This window comes from Grampus griseus, assembly GCF_964374135.1.
Source record: "Grampus griseus genome assembly, chromosome: 8".
NCBI lineage: Eukaryota > Metazoa > Chordata > Mammalia > Artiodactyla > Delphinidae > Grampus > Grampus griseus.
The window spans coordinates 82,610,617-82,632,349 of NC_139002.1; the positions used below are offsets into that span (position 1 = coordinate 82,610,617).

Here is a 21,733-nt window from a genome sequence, read left to right on the forward strand (position 1 = left end):
CATCTTGGATTCAACCAACCACGGATCAAAAATATTTGGGGAAAAAAACAAAATTCTAGAAAGTTCCAAACAGCAAAACTTGAATTTGCCACACACTGGCAACGATTTACATAGCACATGTATTGTATGCACAACCATGTACATAGCATTTACATTGTATTAGGTATTATAAGTAACCTAGTAATGATTTAAAGTATATGAGAGGGTATGTGTAGATTACATGCAAACACTACACCATTTTATACAAGGGACTTGAGAATCTTCGGATTTCGGTATCTGAGGAGAGTCCTGGAACCAATCCCCCGTGGATACTACGGGACAAATGTATAATTATCCTGATTACCATGAACCAAATGAAAATGTACAGGAGTCTGCTTACAGTAGGAGACCAGAGAACTAACGTGAACCACTTTGTCATGAGCTGCTCAAGCAACACTTACATCTAAAACAATTTGCTATATGAATAGGCAAAGTTAAGGTCAGTGTATAGCCATTACATTATTGATAATATTTAAATGATTAATGTTTGCTAAACTGCAGAGAACAGCAAATAAATTATTTTCAAAATTTATTTCTTGACCCACTAGATTCATTATTAATATATTATATTATATTATATTGGAAAAGACTGCAATAGCACTTAAAATTAAAGTCCCTTTATTTAAAAACAAACAACTTCTATTGGGAAGCTAGCTTTAAAAAATAGTAAAATAAATTTTTTTTAAATATTATATTCATGAAGATATAAGTTTTATTTATAATGAAAAAAATAAAGCAATCTATAAAATATCCATCATACTGAAATGAACAAGAAAACTACGCACATTGATTTGATAGATTGTGGTACAGACACAAAATCATGGCAAAAAATAAAAGAATAATAAAAAACTATGTAGTGACACTAAGGAAAAGGCAGTGGTATTATAATCAGGGAAAAACACAACTCAGATATAAGTATATTATAATTATAATGAGGTAGGATAACAATGCATAGGAAAAAAGGAGTTAGAATAACAAAACACCTTCCCCCCCCCCACTCTGCCTGTTCTCTATTCTACATATTGAGAATATAATAGGGTAATATTATTTTAGTTCAAAAAAATATTTAAAATAACTCCTCAAGCCTTAACTATGTCTGTTACTCGTTTTGTTATTGATCACATGCCATCATGGTTACATGTGATCATTATATATTTTATTATACTCTGAAATACAAGCATGAGATAAACACACTTCAATAGTACTTTTAAAAGATATATAAGAGCATCTGCACAGCATCTACAAAAGCAATGAGTAAATACTTTGGTCAACCTCATCAACATAAAGGCACAATTCAAATGATTCCAGAACCTCTTACAATTTGCTGGAATGCATCGAGCACATCACACCCCCTTGAGTTTCCAGTGTCATTAAGTAGCACAGGCCAGTCTGAAGTATGAAGCTTATCTTCCACTAGCTTGAATACAAATGATGACTCTTTTCTCAGTTGTAAATGAGTCTCCTTTAAAACACTTCACACAGATAAGAAGCACACATTAACCAGTTCAACCAATCAAGGAAAAACGTATGTATGTTTTGATCTGGACATGCACAAACAACCTAAGTGGCCAAAACTACGAACAACACACAACTACTTCTCCCACACACTCTATCGCCACATGATCTCGATTTCAAGGATGGATTTGATACATTCTCCTAAAAAATAAAGATTTCCTTAAATAAAATAAAATTAAATACTCTTCTCTGAGAACCTAAGAAAGAAACGAAAAATAAGCTTTCATCACAAATACGTTCATAGTACTAGTAGTGATGTGGACAGTGGCAAATTCTATGACCATGTCTGTCCATCTGCTAACCGGTAGCTGGCTGCAAAGCACACAACCTAAATTTACCACCTAGGCTTCCGTGGAAATTAACAAGTTATTAAAATGTGACGATATTAGCATGCTAATGATAGAAATTATAAGATAATAGGTTTGTGTTATAGCCACAAGCAGAAACATACCACAAAAGCAAATTCTGCTTATTCATGATTAATCTGACTTTGAACTTCTTGCTCTTGTTATCTTCCAGTTAGAAAACCAAACATCTCCTATAATTAGAATTTGTTTGCAGAGGTAGGAATGGTTTCAAAATTAAAAATGTTATTTAATAGCAAAACTCTCTATACCTCATCCCTAATTTTTCATTTGACCATCCACTGACAAATAATTTTGTGCAACAATGTGATTTAAAAGACTGGAGCTATGGCAACATTCAACTTGTTAAGAATATGGTTTTTTTTTTTTTTTTTTTTTAAGTGAAATTGAATCACTTAAGTTGTCTGTATTTTCCATTAAGTACCCTAGAGCTGCCTACAATACCGTCCTTGAATACCTGCCATGGAACCATCCTTCTGGTGAGAGGTTTATTACAAGATGCTTTTAATACTATTCTATGGAGGCCAAGAGGTTTATTTCTCCATGGCAAACAGCCAGGTTTTGATAAATAGCATGAGCAGATTGCAATAAATACTTAGTAAAATAATGTGAGTTTCACATTTTTAAAAAGCAGAAAAACATAATTACTGAGAAATGGCTCTACATGACCAGTGAAAAGAGAAATGTCTGTTTTATGTACTAATTCTCTATGGGTCAATCTGTACAAATTATTAGTCCTTATTTTTAAGGTAAAATTTTATTCTAATAGGAACAAATAATTAATGATTACTTAATGCCACAGAAACCAGCAGTTGATACTAGAAAAAGGGAAACCAAATTTAAGATCAACATCTAAAATAAAAGTTAAAGACAGAGTAATATATTTATATTCAAACGTGTACATAAAGAGACTTTTCTTCTGAAAACATATTGCTCATTCAGGGAAATAGGGTTTTAAATTGTCAAACTCTATTCTGAGAACACTCACACGCACCTGTTAGAAAATTTAGTACATTTTTTTTAAAGGCCCTAAATAGAGGTAATGTTATATAATATGAATTTATTTTAAAATTTCAGAAATGTAATCTACTTAATGTAATATCACATTTCTAAATTACACTCTCTGGTTAGGTATAGAAAAATTCTGATATATGGTAAATGCAGTTGGCTTCTGTTAAAGGACTTCTGAATGAACCACATGAAACACTCTGCTGTTACCTTCAGCCTCTTTCAGAAATTGTAAATAAATATATGTCTTTCCATCTCCAATATCTGATGTGTAAAAAAAAAACATTGTAAGAGTCATTTACTCCTTCACACTAAATAATGAGCAATTCAGCTATTTGGCTAAAAAAAAATCTTCAAATATTAACTATGTATTTGCTAATTTAGGCTAAATATACCTTTTTAAAGTTTGAAAATGCTTTCAGAAAAAACTGTGAAGGGAAAATCATCTTAGTTTTAAGAAATCACATAAACAATGGGTTTGTTTGCATTTCGTATGCAGAATGTCCTATTTCTAAGGCACAGGAATAGTTACAATTCGCTAAAGTAAAAAATAAAAATTCCACAAAGTAATGGTTTTACAATTAAAAGTATTTCCCTGACAGAATAGATAGTACTTGAAAACTCCCCAAATTTTAAAAGAAGCTAGGATGCGTTTCATACTAATGGCTTTAATGAAGCAGAACTGAATCAATGACTTCACAATGCCAGACAATCAACTTGGCTTTTTTTTTTTTCCTTCACTGCCTCGACCAATTGTTTTGACTTCAAGTTAGAAGGAGCTTCAATTAAAGATAATGGTTGTTTGGCCTGAATGAACACTGAAAGCCTGGGTCTCTAATGTATGTTCTGAAACACTCAGAAAACAAACAAGATAGTCCTTAAGACATATTTCATAGAAGTTTGAGTTGTTCTGAAGAAATTAAAGCTAGATAGAGAAAGCTAAACACGTTATTACAACCAAATTTCAAATGTGAAAGCCTTAACTCCAAGAGAAAGAAATAAAAAAAAAAAAAAAAGAGAGAGAAAGAAATCAGATAGCATCCTAAAAGCAAATAGACATCTGAGCAAACACTTATGAGATCTGAGCAATGCAGACAGAAGACACCTCAGAAAACTCCCAAAAGTTGGCCTCAACTGCCCTGACCTAGCCTGTAATTGACACAGTTTCGTTTGGCTTGCCTAGGTAGCTAGTCCACAAGAAGCACAAGCTTTTTTACATTTATCCAAAGAAGAAACTCAGGTCTTTACTCAAGTCAAAATTTGAAAATGCACCATCAACAGCACTCATACCATTCCAAGGAGAAAGACAGATACAGATGTGCTTAAAAAAAATGTTCTTATAGAATAGAAGAACCATGGTCCTGGAAAAAATCTACTTTGGAATAAAAAATATGACTATTGTTTACTGTTTCACAGATGTTTATTATTGCAGTCAAATCTTTGCTTCTCTCCTCCTCTCTGAGTTATAACTTAAACACATGCTATCAAATAGAATGTAAATGCTGGGAATTAAAATAAGTAAATACTCTCTGTAGAGGTGATTACCTCTACTGTTTGAAAGCACTGACTATTGTTATTACATGAGCAAGAATCCTAAAAAATTGGCAAGTTGAATTTGGTCCCATTTACTGCGCAGTTTATACAGAAGATATTACAGAAATGGAAGCACTTTACAAACACTAGATAGAATTTATAAAAAGTATTATTAAAGCATGATAGGCTGGCAATTCGCTCTTTAAGGAGAAACCAGACCCAGTCAAACATATAGATTCTAGGGGGGAGAGGGGGTAATAGTAATAATAAACAAGAATCCTGTTATTGAGAAGAATAAATCTTTCCGTAACTCAAAAATCCTTCTACGTGGACTGTGATTCTCTGAAGTGTTAGTACCTTTAGAGATTGGGAACACAGGTACAGCCCAGTCACCTGGCATGAGCTTAACAAACCTCTGTTGAAAAAATACTTGGTGAAGGAAAGAAGTCAGGGCACTCTATTTATTCTTATTTTAGTCCAGGGTGAGGAACCAACAAACAGTGGGTGAATTACATTTGTCCCTTTCACAATATCAAAGTTTTATAAACGTGCAAATGTTCATAATAAAACACTGTGTTGTCTTCGAATTTCAACCCCTCTAGTCAGGGTTGAAGTTAGTCACAAAGGGACCAACCTAAAAATAGGCTGATGAGTGAAAGGCCCGGAGCCTGCCTGCTCTGTCAGCTTCCGTTGCCAGCAGCGAATGGAAAGCTCAGGTGACCTCTCCTCATGTATAGACATTTCCCCTTAAGCAAATAAATGTAACAGTCAAAGCAGAGCTTCGGTAGCCTAAGGAATATCACGAGAGGCATTCAAAAAGTTGGTAAATCAACTGCTTTGTCCAGGAATGGAAATGAGTGCGTCATCTCTAACAACGTGTTTGTAAAGTGAACAATTTGCCCTTGATTTTCTTCATTACATTCCTAATAACAACAGTTGCATCAGAGGAAAATTTTTGCTATCATACTTGCAGCTCATTCCACACTGGGGCTGTTTCTACACAGTAATAAAGCATCTGGGTGAAAAAATGGAAAATACACAACTAATCATCCAGCTGTTTCTAAAATCCCAGCTGTTCACTAATAGGCAGAAAATAACCTAGCATAATGACCGAACATAACAGACCTACATTGCAGGTGATCGTAGAAGCTTTTTGGGTATGCACTGGCATGACCTGATTTATAAAATGGCAAGACATCTACCTGGATCACACAAAAAAAGCTCTCCCTGAGAAATCGGTGAACCTGGGATGGCAGAAGCCTTCCTGCTTGGGGCTTTTGTTGAAGCAAAGGTGAGTTGGGCGTGCAAGCATTTTACGTGGCCATCTCTGCGGTTTAAAAAAAGGCAATAGGCTTAATAACTGAGGGGAAAGACTGAAAGGGGGAAACCAGAAAGGAAACCTTTGAACCCTTTATTTTGAACAAGTTTATATTTGGTTGGAACTTATATTAGAATCTTCTATTTCCTTTTCAAATCCTTTTAAGGGTACAGTAACATTTTTGAAAGTTGAATGACTTCATAATCTCTCTTGCAAAGCTTATAACACAACTACAGCTTTTCATAACTGAAACGAAAAAAAAAATGTTTCCAGCATGTAATTTTCAGCTTATTTTAGCAATGACAGCAGGATTTATCCCATGCTAGACTGATCTCCAACAGTGATACCACGGACAAACCAAAAAGAAACAGTAATTCCTAAACAGCCTCTCCCATCCAAAGAGTCAACTAGTCCCTTGAGTGAGTAAATATAGTTTGGTGTCACAAGACGATTCACACCGTACAATACTGTACTTTGCTTCATCTTCATCTGTCTAATCTAACCCTTTCTCCACTGTTTCTCACACTGCCTTGCAGCCTGTGAAGTATGTGGATTCTAGTAGTGAAATGACACCTCTTCTCTGTGGATGAGCAGCAGCTAAATCAGCAAGGAGCATATGACAGCAGCAAGGAGTTCTAATTTTGTTACTGCACAGATTTTATGATTTTTCCATTCCTCTAAGAATTGCACACCGGCAATAACCAACATAAACACATCATTCAGCTCTGTGTTAGTGACATTCACTCTCAGGGCTTCAACTGGTTGCTTAATTCTGTCTTGGTTTTAATACACTACCACATTAACATTCTGTATTAGAATGAGAGGGTGAGGCAGGAGGAGGGAATTATCCCCTGTGAAATATAAGTGCCCAAATTGTAATCTTCAAGTTGTAATCTTCTGAGGATGTAAAAGAATCCCTTGCTCTGAAAGGAAAGGTGAGTTTTATCTTTAATAAGACGTATAGCTTTAATTCTCAGCAACAGTTTTATGGTTTTGAATGCGAGTGCTCTCAAAGACTAAGAACAAAGGGAATTAGGGTATTGGGACATATACATACACATGCCTACTAAGTCTGGTACCAATACTAAGTGATCAATTCACTGTCCTGGATTTCCCGGATTAATACATACTAGTAGTTAACACTATCAAATGGAGCAGTTTTTAAACTGATCTAGCTATTTTTGCCATCCTATTAATGACTTCATTTAGGCATAACTCTTTGCCCCTTGCCTCCCACCCTCCCTCCCACTCCCTTATCCCCCACTTAGCATCAGAGCTTGCTGATGCATCACCTGCTGCTACTGCAAGAAAAAAAAGCAGTTTACTAGTTTCTCATTGGCTGGATCAGATCTGAAGGAAACAGGTCAAGAACTCTGAGAATACTTCTAAAAACCCAGAAGGAAAATCTGTCCCTAATACTCCTGTGTCATCTAGATGGTAATATGGTATATATGCACTTCCCTATGCCATTTTTCACATATACTGAAATCAGCTTCTAGACCGATTAATAGCCAAGTTGCAAAAAAAGATCATCAAACAATCTTGTCATTCTCTAATCAATCACAACCAACCCTTTCACTTGGTCTGCTAGAAGGTAAACATTTATATCCACCAATTTAAACATGATCACAAATTTAAATATAATGTGGCGAAGTCAAGAAAAACAACATTATCCTCTCAAGAAATCTGAATAAATGAATCATTATTTATGGGATAAACCTCCCTCCAAATACATGGCTCTAAATATAGATTGCAATCTCCAAATCTCACATTAATTTCTTAAAGTGTTTAATTAGAGATACTCCTGAAGCTAATAAGATAGTGTGGAACTTAGAGTCTCTATTTTCTTATCAAAAGTCATGTTAATCTTAGGTAAACCATCCTAAAACTACTATCCATCTCCCAATAGTAATGCCAGTAAGACACCAATAAGGAACAGCAAATGAACAAATAAATATAAATCTTACTACAGTCCCTAGAGATTCTATCTCCTCTTGATAGATTCCAGTCCAGGGGGAGCTTCATTAATTATTTCCTACCCTGCCTGATAGTAATGAAAGCCTTTCCTGCCTGATAGCAAATGAAAGCCTCATTTGGATCATGATCCTTACCAATTGAAGGAGAAAACAAGACTCGCTCGGGTGCTATCAACACCATTAGTGTTCTCCAGGGGAATCATTCATCTATTCAGGTATGAGTGAATTAAGTTTATAAATAGAATAACATGCACCGTGCACGTTAACAGATGTGGCCCCCATCACTGAGAGAGTTCAGATAATATAGGCCTGGTCCCCAAGAGATATGGGATTTTCCAATTATTTTACAGTTTTGTATGTGAGTGCCCTCAGAGGCTGAAAGATATTAGAACATTCACCAAAAAACAAAAAACAAAACACAAAAACCCAACAATAACCTGAGACTTTTAATATTGTAATTGAACCTAAGAGAATTAAGGAAGTCACGTCAAACAACAGCTACAACAAAAATGCAGAAAGATAATGGCTTCAAATCAATCTATTTCTAGAGAGCATAGAGTAGATCTATGCAGCCATATAGTCCAGTTTCCATGCTATACGCATCCTTTATATAATGTCCATGAAAAATAAAATAAACATTTTGCAATGTTCCATAAAACATAAAAACCTTTCCTGGGAATGAATTCCATATCTCCTTATCCAATGGAATGTCTCAGAGCTTAACCCTAATACCGCTGGGTTATATGGCATAAAAATCCAACCTAGAGTATAAAGACAGACTTTTCAATCCTTACGTGTCACCATTTCCCCAAACCACATGATATTTACACACTTTCACTTCACTTCAAGAAGTCTCTTTCAGTGCCTCAGACCATTCATTTACTTATATATCTTTTGCCAGAATAAAGGCAGAAAATGAAATATATGATATATGTAAACATATGGATATAGATTAATCTAATTATGTTAAAACAAATATAATTCTTTGGCTCAGCACTGACACAACTTTAGTTGATATCCATAGGGGCTATTTATTTAAGTGCTTTGAGTGATTTAAGAGGTGACTGACCCCTCAACAGCCAGTAGCTTACTGTGGATAAAAATGCCTTCATGCTCTCTGGCTTTAAAACTATGTCCCTGGTCTACAGAAGCATGAAAAAACAATCCAAGTACATTTCCACATAATGCCAATAACTGGAAAAAACAGCATATTTTCCATGTTTATTAATTATTCCTAAAAATTACTACTAAGACCACTGCTGAAGTAAGTTGACATTTCTATCATCTTCACAGAAAATGTTCACACTGTATATTCTTTCAGTGACTTATCTCTGCTAGTGGTGAGAAGCCATGACAAAGGCTACCCCTAAATACTTTGTATTTCATTTTGATGTATGTGACACATTGATTTGAACAACAGACTTGGCCTCCCAGTTAGGTTTTTCTTGGCTTTCTGGTTTCAGTATATTTGTTGATTCTTTGTAACTGTATTATTTTCTTTTTATGATTTTGCATTTTCTGGACTGGCTGTTTAATGGGAGACAATGGTTCTGAGCCTGAGTAAAGCCAGCCTCAGATGAGAAACCAGTTATGAAAAAATCTATCCAACAGATAATTTGCAGATAAGGAAGCAAAAGTTGAATGTTTGTGGATCAACTATCAAAACCATTTAGCTCCTAGTCTTCAGGATACAAATTCTCCTTCCAAGATACCAGTGACAGAAAATGGATCAAAAACTTAACTGGGTCTTCCCTGGTGGCGCAGTGCTTGAGAGTCCCCCTGCCGATGCAGGGGACACGGGTTCGTGCCCCAGTCTGGGGAGATCCCGCATGCCGCGGAGCAGCTGGGCCCATGAGCCATGGCCTCTGAGCCTGCGCGTCCAGAGCCTGTGCTCCGCAACGGGAGAGGCCACAACAGTGAGAGGCCCGCGTACCACAAAAAAAAAAAAAAAAAAAAAAAAAAAAGTTAACTGCACGTCAGCAACACCATGACCAGTGAACTATCCTTTCCTACATGACAGTAAGACTCCTTATTTAGCACATTACTTGCCTTATGCATCAATCCCACCTAGTATTACTTACAGGCCTGAAAGGGGATATGCTAGGGTCTCACTCAGAGCTGCAGCTCATTAAATATGTGCTGTTTTTCAAATCACCCAACTCATACCCTGGGATTAATTTATTTACCCATAAATAAAGCCACCATATTTTCTGAACCTGAAATTGGGCCATATCATATGGTCTAATATGTATTAGCATACTTCTTAAGAGGAGGCTACTATGAGAAATTGGGACTGCTATGGAAACAGAAAACCAAGTCAGAAATAAAACTCACATCACAGTCCTAATCTTAATTCACATTTCAGAAGTACATATTCCCATTTACTGCAAAAATAGGTCTGCTCCCTTCAATCTTGAACACAAACCACTCCATCAACCTTCTTTCAAACAGGAATACTGATCGCCATACTAGAAGGTAGGATTGTCTTCTAACCTGTAGTGGTGGATAGATTGGTCTGGAAGACTCTGTGTTTCGAGTCAAGTTTCTCTGCAATCAGGAAAACCAAGAGGTACCTTTTGTTCACACCAAATGTCCCTTGCAGAATTCAGAATGACTTTGGGGTCAGGAAGATTTCCTGGAACAGGCCCCTTTGTCACTGAATGACAACCCGTAATCATCCTAAACTGTATCTATCTCTCTCTCTCTGTCTGTCTGTCTCTCTCTCTATATATATATATACACACACACACACACACACATATATATAAAGAGGGATGTTACACTGTGCACTGTGTCCATGAACACATCACATGTTAACTTAAAAATGTAAACTGAACCGAGGTGTATTTATTTCCCACTTTACCTAGGAATAGCTGCAATGTTAATGCTGAATCACAATCCTAAAAATCAAAAACAGAGAACACCCTTCCTGATTCTCTTGGGACATGGGGGTACTACTATTTATGATTCCAATGCAATTAAAAATAATTTTCTACTGGTTAAAGTTGACTTTCTAAAAAAACCCCGGTGGCGCAGTGGTTGAGAGTCCGCCTGCCAATGCAGGGAACACGGGTTCGTGCCCCAGTCCGGGAAGATCCCACAAGCCGCCGAGCGGCTAGGCCCGTGAGCCATGGCCGCTGACCCTGCGCGTCCGGAGCCTGTGCTCCGCAACGGGAGAGGCCACAACAGTGAGAGGCCCACGTACCACAAAAAATAAAAATAAATAAAATAAATAAATAAATAAAATAAAAAATGGGGAAAAAGAATATATATATACACATTAACTCAGAGTATTTTCCTTAGATATTTCTTATTCATATATTGGATGCTATTTCAACATATGCTTAATGAAAAGATTTTCACAGAGCTTCAGCTATCCTGCTTAAAACAAACTGGACAAGGAAAGCAGTAGCACTTGTGAAATACTACATGTGTCTAAGCATAAAATGAGTTCCCCAGCACAGGTCGGAACACTGCTTACTGACAAGACTGTACTATAGCAAAGCAAGAAATCAAAATGTTTACTTACCAACTTTCACCATGTGGATTCAACTGGAGACTGAGGAATTATTTTTTATTAAGCGAATCCCTTCCCTTTAGAAGCTGCTAGAATAAAGAGCTTCAAAATAAACCCGATTCATTCAGTTTAGTTTACATTCTAAAAGCTCAATCTCAAACTCCTGGTTCTGCATTTAACCTAACAGGGAGATTTTAAAACCATTTTGTTGGGGCTTCCCTGGTGGCGCAGTGGTTGAGAGCCCGCCTGCCGATGCAGCGGATGGGGGCGGTTCGTGTCCTGGTCCGGGAGGATCCCACATTCCGTGGAGCGGCTGGGCCCGTAAGCCACGGCCGCTGAGCCTGCGCGTACGGAGCCATGGCCGCTGAGCCTGCGCGTACGGAGCCTGCGCGTACGGAGCCTGCGCGTACGGAGCCTGCGCTCCGCAACTGGAGAGGCCACAACAGCGAGAGGCCCGCGTACCGCAAAAAATAAATAAATAAATAAAACCATTTTGTTCTTACTACAAGTCTGGTATGACTTGAGGGGTACTTAGGAAATATCAAGCTAATCTAGTGTTTTCTTCAACTCCACAGAATTTTGGTACTGGAAGGAATCAAGTGATAATGTAGCCCAATCACCTGATTGTACATTTAAAAACAAAAACCTGAGATCACGGAAATGAGATGATGTGCCCACAGTCAACAAGTCGGCTCTGGACCCCTAGACCAACTGTCACACCGCTGGTATCCACAAGCTCTCTTTTCACAGAAATTCAAAGGAATATTTATCCCTCCTCTCTCCTCCGTAACTGTTAGGCATAGCTGTTTCCTTTTCAAGCATATGCAAAAGAGAACAATGCATCCACTCTTGAAAAGACTCTGATTAGGATGACCCTCAAATACTGTACTTTTGGTAACATTTATTATCATCTGAAAAGCAACTAAATGATCCCAGATCCCAAGAATTCAAATCTGTAAATGGGGTCATTTCTCTTTTATCTTACAGCAAAATGTGTATGGTGGCCTTAAAAAAGACACAGTTTCCTAAATAAGTTACAGATAGCCCCTGGAAGCATAATTCTTAGTATAAAACATTCACAAATGATACTAAAGCACTTTGCCTAGCTGTGACTTGGAAAAATACTACAAACCCACAGCTGCACTGAGGAATCTACCTTCACACATTATCTGTAAGAGAAGTGTTCTATATAGAAGTGTTCCTATACAAGTCTCAAGGGCTTAAATGCTTCCTTCTCAGTGTGAAATCACGATCCAGACATGCTAAAATAAACGCACCTTGCAGGAAAAAAACAAACAAACAAACAAACATTTAGTAATAACCTAATAATATTTGGTTTGGAAGCCCTTGCTGTTACTTCTTGACCCTTTTACCCTTAAGAAAACCATGTAAGATAAAGGAAAACCCCAGAGTCCCCAAATGACTATATTTCCCGGATTCTCAGAAATACCAAATTCTAATACATATCAATAAAATTTCATGTAACTTTTCAGATTTTAAAAGGAGATGTTGTGGAAACAATGAAATACATTTTCCCTTCCTAACATAGCCAAATCATTGCTATTGCTATTATAGAATAGTCAATAAACATCCAATACCAGAGAGCATTTAAACTATATTAAGATATAATCTGACCTACTTGGGTACAGCAAAAGCTACACAGTACCTTGTCCACAGAGCCAACTTTTTATACCATGACATGCCTGGGATCTTCCCCCAAAAGAAGAAACTGAAGTAATTATTCAGTGACAGGCTATCTTGTATCTGCGAATCAACTTCTTGTAAGGAGCTCAAAATTAAAGAAATTACCCATTACCTTCACAATATCCTAATAAAGCAGATGTAACTCATGGGTTCTAAGTCTCTTTTTCTCCCAGAGGAAGATTAAACAATTTAGACATAGCATCAGAAATTTATACGGAACTCGGCATTTCAGAGGTTTCACATGTTCTCATCTGCCTCCCATAACAACTCTGTGATGTAACAAATGCTTTACGCGCCCTCTTTTTCACTAATGAGGAAACTGGGGTACAGAGATTAACAGTGACTTTCCCAAATGAACGGTGACCAACCCAAATAGTGTTACCCCTAGTCTAATGTTTGTTACATTTTTTGCTCTAAATCCAAAATATATTAAAATGTCACCTTTGAAGTCTTGTTACAGATGGCATTTCCTTGTTCTGTCACTGTCCATTGTCCACTAGAGATCTTTGGTCTGCACTCAATCAACACCCCCCCTACCCCTGGCGGTTTTTCATTCTCCAAAATGTGTTCTTGAGAGGTGTTTCTCTAAAGTGGTGGTGAAGGGGTGAAGAGAAGGGGGTAGCTTTGGTTTTAAACCTAACATTGAATTTACTTTGAATTTTAAATATCATTCAAGGAGAGGTAAGATTTATATTATTATCAAATGATGGCCTGGGATTAAAAGGCTTGAGTAAAGCGATTCTAGCCCTTTTTTTTTTTTTTTTAAAGTTCGCAGTTGTCAGAGTTCATTACGTGCTGAGATACCCTACATAGCATTTTTTCCCCAGACTTCAGAACAACAACTTTATAAAGAAGTTGAAATATTGGAGAATAAGGCCTCTTATGTATTCTGAGTTTGCTGACCTACATCTCATTATGACTTAACAGTGTAAGTTGGATCACTAGCTGTTACCTCACATTCTAGAACATCTTGTCGTGAGTTAAATGCAGTTACATGTGTCACTAATTCCTTTAATAAAAATGATAATGATGGTGATGTGGAAGCCAAATGTTTTGACACAATTCTTTCTTATATCAATTTTAGCAAATAGAATGCTAAATTCTGAGGTGAATCCCCACATTCTGCACTTATGTCGCTACACAAATAAATAAACTTAATAAATCTAGAATTTATGTTGCACATTTAATAGAAAGCTCTTAAGCCATAATCACTGTAGCTGCTGGGCGTCTTAATTCTTCAAGAATTCTTTCAGTGCATGCATTAACTTTGGTTAAATTATTCTGGATTTAAAGGCAGAAGAATATTTAAAATAGTATGGTTTCAGAAGCATCATTGTAACAGAGCAATTTCAAAAGATTCAGTTGCTAAATTTGACTTCATAGTCCCTTTGCAGATCAGTTATTTAGATTTAAGAAGAGAAGGGAATCATGTGCTGTTATCTCTGTGGCCATTCTTCTCACACAAAGAAAATGAGAGAACAATAAAATAAGACTAAGAAATCATTCTTCCAATGATTGTCATTGAACTGTTACATTAGTAAACATTCACAGTATGAAGTCTCTCTCAATCTCCAGCATATAAAGTAGTGCAAAGGAAAAGGAAAAAAAAAAAAAAGAAAGAAAGAAAATTCCAGTTCTGTTATCTGTGAACAAAACTTGTTACATTTTCTCTGATTTCATTTCTTCCATCATTGTTAGGCATTTGCTGTCACATCTCCCCAAAATTAATAATAAAATATAATCAATTTCTAAAGGCCCCTGCAGCCTTTTTAAAAGTTAATTTCCAGTTAAAAATAAACTTTAATTAAATCCAAGATAAAACTGTAACCTATCGTCTATTAAATAATCCACTTTCTTTTTTTTCTACATAGTAATTCTTACAATTTTTAAAAAACAACAGCTATGGAATCCAAAGACATGAAATGCTATTAAAGCACTGATAAATGACAGCTCAAATTCATTAGGTCTTACATAGTAAATACTTCAAAATGCCAACTTTTCCCATCACTGCACGATTACTAACAACGTTGACAATTTACTCACACATACACACACGCACGCAGCACTCACACACACACAAACACACACATACACATTCTCTCCACAGAACCATCTTTACTTTTAACACCTCCTCCAGTTAATGTGCAAAATTCTTGCATTCTAATAAAAAATATAAAGATAGATTTGCTCCTATTTAAGCCTCCCTCTTCTCCAAGATGTATCATTTGTTTGATATGTAATACAAGTTTAGTAACAATTATGCCATGTATAACCATTAAATGGCGTACTACTGTATGCATTGGATTCATTTGCATATATCATTTTCATAACTGCACTCTCTATGCATAAATATATTTGGAGATGCTGGGATTGGGGGGAGGGGCAGTGGCGGGTGGTGAAGGAGATTCACACGTCGGTCTCCACAGCCTTCGCATTAGAACAGTTGTTTTTATCTGTCTCACTGTCATCCCCCTTTCCCTGACACTTCTCCTTTGCACACAGAGATTCCTTAACCCCTTCTTCCATCTCTAGATACTCTGACTTGTCCCCCAGGGAAGAAGAAGTAGAGCTCCGAAATTTCTTCAGCAAATTAGAAGGGAGGTACGGGCAACTGACTGCATTCTGTGTCAGCTGTGTCTGTTCCTCATTTTCAGTCTCTCTGTGGTAGAAATAGTTAAAGTTAGAGACAATCACTGGCACTGGCAAAGCAATGGTTAAGACGCCTGCAATGGCACACAGAGACCCTACGATCTTGCCCCCCACAGTGATGGGCTTCATGTCCCCGTAGCCCACAGTTGTCATGGTCACCACGGCCCACCAAAATGCATCTGGGATGCTTTGGAAATGGGTAGTCGGTTCATCCGCCTCCGCGAAATACACAGCACTGGAAAAGAGGATGACCCCAATGAAGAGGAAAAAGATCAGAAGGCCCAGTTCCCGCATGCTGGCTCGGAGGGTGTGGCCCAGGATCTGCAGGCCCTTGGAGTGCCTGGAGAGTTTGAAGATCCGGAATACTCGGACCAGACGGATGATCCTGAGGATGGCGAAGGACATGGCCTGCTGCTGCTGCCCGTTGCCACCCCCCTGCTGCTGGGCCAGATCCGTGCCCAGCGTGATGAAGTAAGGCAAAATGGAGACAATGTCAATGATGTTCATGATGTTTTTGAAGAAGAGGGCTTGGCTGGGACAAGCAAAGCAGCGAACCACAAACTCAAAGGAGAACCACACAATGCAGACCGTCTCCACAATGAAGAAGGGGTCGTTGAATATCGTGTGCCCTGAGTTCTCTGGGTGGGGGGCCGAGGTGTCGTTCAACAACCCACTGTGCCCGCCTGTGCTCAGTGCTGTGATAAGATCCCTGTCGTCCCTAAACTCTGGCAAGGTTTCCAGGCAGAAGATGACGATGGAGATGAGGATGACCAGGACCGAGACGATAGCTATGCCCCTCGCGGGACTGGAGCTCTCCGGATACTCAAAGAGCAGCCAAACCTGCTTCTTAAATTCATTCTCCGGCAAGGCCCTGTCCTCCTCCTCTCTCACAAAGCCCTCATCCTCCCGAAACTTGAGCAGGGCCTCCTCCCCCAACTGGTAGAACTTGACCTCCTCCGTGAAGATATCAAAGGGGACGTTGACGGGCCTCTTCAGGCGGCCCCCTGACTGGTAATAGTATAAGATGGCATCAAAGCTAGGCCTGTTCCTGTCAAAAAAATACTCGTTACGCAGAGGGTCGAAATACTGAGTCCTCTTCTCAGGGTCCCCCAGCAAAGTCTCGGGGAACTGGGCCAGGGTTTTCATCTGGGTCTCAAAGCGCAGGCCCGAGACGTTGATCACCACGCGTTCGCAGCAGTCGCTGTAGCGGACCGAGCTGTAGCCGCCACCGCCGCCCGCATCGTCCTGGGGCAGCAGGTCGGTGTAGGAACACTCATCGCCGCGGTCATCCTCGCTGTAGCGAAACCTTCCCTCCTCCTCCTCTGCCTCCTCTTCTTCCTCTTCCTCCTCCTCTTCCTCCTCTTCCTCCTCCTCCTCACTCAGATCCCGCAGGATCTTCTCCTCGGAGCCACTGGGCATCAGGTCGGAGCAGTGAGGGAAGCTGCTCTGCCGGTGGTGGACTTTCTTCTTCTCGGGCCGCTGTCGCCTCCTCCTCCTACTTCCCCGGCCGCTCTGAGGGTCTTGGGAGGTGCAGGCCCCACGCAGCTGGTGGTGGTGGTGATGGTGGGCGCCCCCTCCAGACCCCCCGCCGCCTTCCACAGCAGCTGTGGCCGCGGCGACAGCAGCCGCCGCAGCCGCCCTCGAGTGAGCCAGCCTCTCGCGCTCCCGGGCCCGGGCCTGCGCGGCATAACCGTAAGGCATGTGACTGTTGCACCCTGAGCTCTCCGCACTCACCATTGCAACCTCCATGGTGGTGGCTTGGGGGAAATGGCTGGTTCCAGTTGGAGGAGAAGAAGAAGAAGGAGAAAGAAAAATAGGGCAGCTTCTTTTCTCACCAAATTAAGGTAAGTTTGGAACCTTTAAGCAGATTGCTTGGAAGACTAAGGATATTTTCAGTCCAACTTTGCATTTTCTGTTTTTAAATCAGCACACCCCATGCTCTCTCTTCCCAGGGATTCAGTGTTGCTCTCCAGAGCTTGGTTCCTCCAGAGAAACAGCCTGGCACTTTCAAGCCTAAGTCAGAAAATGTTGGGGTCTCCCAAACACTTATTTTGGGGGGGGATGTTCAAAGTGGGAAATAACGTCTAGAATGTGGTATTGATGCTGCAAGATTTAAAGGCAGCAAGTATCCAACAGCCAGCAGTCGTGCCTAGAAAATGGAATATATTTTTCTGCCATGGAAATTGTCCAGAGCTCAGTCCAGCAAATTTAAATAAAATGCAAATAAGCCTTTAAGTCTTAGCACTTGCCTTCTAGTGATGGCTTGACCCATGTTAACATGTGACTTGAAGTATGTCCAGACATTGCCACTCAAAGCCTATCAGGATGATTCTCCAGGCTTTCCCCTTAAATCCATCACTGGCTTCCTGGACCCAGGGGCAATGCCGAGCTAGCTTTAGAGGCAAAGACCTTGGGAGGTAGAGAAGGTGCAAGATGAGGTGTCAGTGGGGGCAAGCCCAGCTCTGAGGTCTCCATAGAAATCAAGGAAATGCAGAGCATCCTTCAGCTAAAATCATGCAGAAGAAGCCACTTCACCTGAAAAAGGAGGGGAAACAAGCATAGGAGAAAAATAAAAAGGAGAATCAAATAATAAAGAGCAAACTGAGCGTTTCCTTCACATATACTTTTTTCTCCTGTCCTCAAGCAAGCAAGCCATTATATAAAGCACCAAAGCGACTATAAATTTCCAAGGAGTAGTATGGGGCAGCTTGTTCAATCTCCTTCTCACTAAACATCCTTCTTTCCTTCTTCTTTGGATATATTTCAGCACTGTCTACTTTTGTGGCAACTCAATTATTTTTTCCTCTCTCCACTCTTGACCCATATGGCTCTTCCTTCAATCCACCTTTTCTCTAATGCCAGGTCTTAATTCTCACTGTCACTCTCTTCATTCCACAATAACAATGCTGTCACTTTACAGCTGCTTCCGTCATTCATGGATCTCAAGGCATTTTTTTAAATTTCCACATAAAATATTTCTGAATTTAGTGGCCGTCCACCCCTCTCTGTCTTGATTCAGGATTAGAGAAGTCGGAAAAAACAGTTTTCTTTAATCCAGGTTCCACCACTTAAACAATCTTCAATCACCTCATCTACAAAGTGTAGATAATAATACAACCTCCCCCCATCCCACTTTTGAGAGGATAAATGAGATAACTGATGTTGACAGAACACCACAGTGCCTTGTACATGAGGAATATCAATAAAGGCTGGCGGTTATTAACAACATAATAACATTTTATGGTCAATCTACCCACCCCCAAATGCGTATGTCCTCATAGCATTGTCTAAGCGGGGGAAGGGCAGAACGTGAGGACATCCAGGACATTTTGAGACTCACCAATGGCCTGTATTATGTTGGCACTCCCTGACTCGCTGAAGCGTGTCCCTGCTGTTGTTTTTCTGTTCCCCTGACTCCAGAACACTCCATACTGCCCACAGCCTAGGAGCTTATCCCAGTTTCCATTTCTCTAATAATCATCTTCTCTCCTTGCAGTTCCCCATGTTCACCTAGATGCTTCCTCCTACACTTTGCTCAAGGGACTATCTCCTCATGGTTCAAATCCCAGTTTGTGTGCACTTTGTTTTCAGCCTATGATACTTTCTTCCCTATAATGTAACCATAGTTCCCATCCCCCAAATTCCCTTCTCTTTTCCTTCCCTCCCCCACCTCGCCCCGTTTATTTCCAATCTGCCACTTCCTGATCACATCTTCCTTGCAGCCCTCCTCTGTCCCCACTGTCACTTAGTATTCCTGACCTTTCTTCTTCCTTAGTTTGCTCTCCGTAGGTCCAACTAACTCATCTCCTCTGCCAGGACGTGTAAATGCTCCTGCCCCAATCTTGCTTCTCCTGTCTCCTCTTGCTTCTTCCGTTCACTCTGTCCAACAGGACTTCCAAGAATGCAGAGAGTGGCCGAGAGAACTGGGGAAGATAATGACAGCCATAATTCAGGGCACCTACCAGCCTCTATTACCGGAAGCACTTGGAGCCATTAGCAGGACCCAGTGCTTGACCACCTGCTGCTCCTTGCTGAATTGTGTCAGCCTAGAAGCCTAAATACACCTGGGTTTTACCAAGTGACAAGCAGGGAAGTGGCAAGCAAAGGTCTTCCCAATCACACATTCTAATGGGATCATACACATTCTCCCAGGGCAAGAGGTGAGCCTGACTGGGGACACAAAACCCAGAAAATACACCTCTGAGGGTTTTTGGAATGACATCCCTTTCCTTTGCCTGACTCCTAACATCATCTCATACTCTGAAATGTTCACTCTCACAAGGTCTCCAAATCTCTGTCTTCACTGTGGAGGGTCAGGCCAACATCCTTTAAAGACTTTCACACAAGCCAAATTGCCTGTAGAGTTTGCTCAGTTTCTTCCCCAACCCCTCAAAGCAGTTATAATACACTATTTAAATAAAGCCCCAGTGTAACCAAAGTGCCTGTAAATTTGTATACTATGCACACCCCCTCTTCCACCCAGCTGACTCCCAGAAGGTCACCAGTTAGAGGGTCTTCTAATTCACAATCAACTCTTCAGGAGAGCTAGACTTGCCCCCTTCACACCAAATAATTTCTTATTTACTTATTTACTTATTCATTTATTTGGGTTTGTTCATTTTGGTTTAACTCCCTCCCCCACTGTACAAAAAGCAAATCACATTCCTTCTAATTTGCTTCCAGTTACCTCACTATCCCTGATCTTAGAAGAAGAGGAGGAGGATATAAAAAGGGAGGGAGAGAGTGAAGAAAAAAAAAAGAGAAAAAGAGGAAAAAATCCAACCAGCAAATCAGACTAGTTTAAAATCTCTCTTCCTTCTCAACTCAAGGTATTCATGTTAGGAGAATCTATTCGAGTCAACTCTCGGGAGACTTTATGGGGGAGAGCTTCACAGGGTAATGTCCCTTCCTTTTAAACACCACCAACTAATAGGATTTTGCTGACTACCTATTCCCCAATCCCTGTGCCCCCAAACAAGAGCCCAGCATCCCGCCCCTCCCTCCTCACCCCCCCTCCAACAAGGCTGTTTTCATCTCTCAGTGCTAATTCCTGCAACTGTTTTAGGGTGGTACCTGAAGCTTATCAGAGAGAGAAAAGGAGAAAGAGAAGACTGAGAGAGAGAATTCCAAGGGCCAATACCGTGAGAAATATACACTTCAACGCACGCCATTTATACAGTCCCTATGTGTTGCTCAAATGCTCAGAAAATGCACGCAAACCCAAATGTTGGGAGAAGCAGCAATTTAAACCCGTTCACCAACTGTTCGCAAAGAAACCGAACCAGTGAGTCTGGGATGAGGCAAAACGATGCTAAATCTAAACCCCACCTCGTTGGGAAACGACATCTTTAATCGCGCCCTTGCCTCCAGACCTAGGTTCCCGCTCGGGCACATTAAGCAGGGCGCACGCACCCCATCCCTTGGGTTGGGAAAATAACAACTGTTTGGCCCCCCGGAAAGCCGCACAGCATCTGCACCTCCCTTCTCCCACCTCCTGGTTTATTTTTAACAGCCTTCCATTCATGCCCTTCTGTCACATTCTCGATATTATTTATCCCTCAAATGTCCACTGTTTCTTAACAGCCAAAAGAGTAGAGGAAAGATAAGAGAGGTATCATACTTACCATTCCCAGGCGGGGTGCAAAATAAAAATAAAGAAAATTCCCGGTTGGCTTTTTTCCCCCCTCAAGCTGCAACAGCTGGAGGAGGGGAAGAATGATCTTGGGGGTGGAAGGAATCACTCCGGTGTGGCAGGTGGAGGCTCCAAGATATCCACGGAACAAGTTCTATTGCCTGGCCAGCGGGGGTGCACAGAATCCTCGCTGCTGGAGCCCGGGGGTGGGGATCGGGGCTGCCCCACGGAGGACCCCAAGACTCCTGGTTCCTCGGGAGTTCAGCACAGAAGGGCTCGACAGGGAAAGAAAGTCAAGGTTCCCCAGAAAAAGAAACAAAATCCTAGACAGCAGCGATCACTTGTTAATCCCGAATTCCTCCAATATCCTTCCCTCTCCCTCTCTCGCTGGCTGCAGAAGCAGCACACGCCTCCCCTGGCCGGGAGCGCGCGCCGGCCGGGGGCGGGGCCAGGGCCGTCCGAGGGTGTGGCGTTCAC

The 21,733-nt window shown here is 40.3% G+C and overlaps 1 protein-coding gene across 1 annotated transcript; it reads right to left on the reverse strand.

Annotated features, from left to right (window-relative positions):
* Nucleotides 1-15,381: 15,381 nt before the first annotated feature.
* On the reverse strand, nucleotides 15,382-17,797 carry KCNA4 (potassium voltage-gated channel subfamily A member 4; the record flags this gene model as incomplete). The annotated part of the gene is made up of 1 exon (XM_082660491.1): nucleotides 15,382-17,797. The coding sequence occupies exon 1, from the start codon at nucleotides 17,371-17,373 to the stop codon at nucleotides 15,382-15,384; it is 1,992 nt and encodes a 663-aa protein (XP_082516617.1). The 5' UTR covers nucleotides 17,374-17,797.
* Between the last annotated feature and the right edge of the window lie 3,936 nt (nucleotides 17,798-21,733).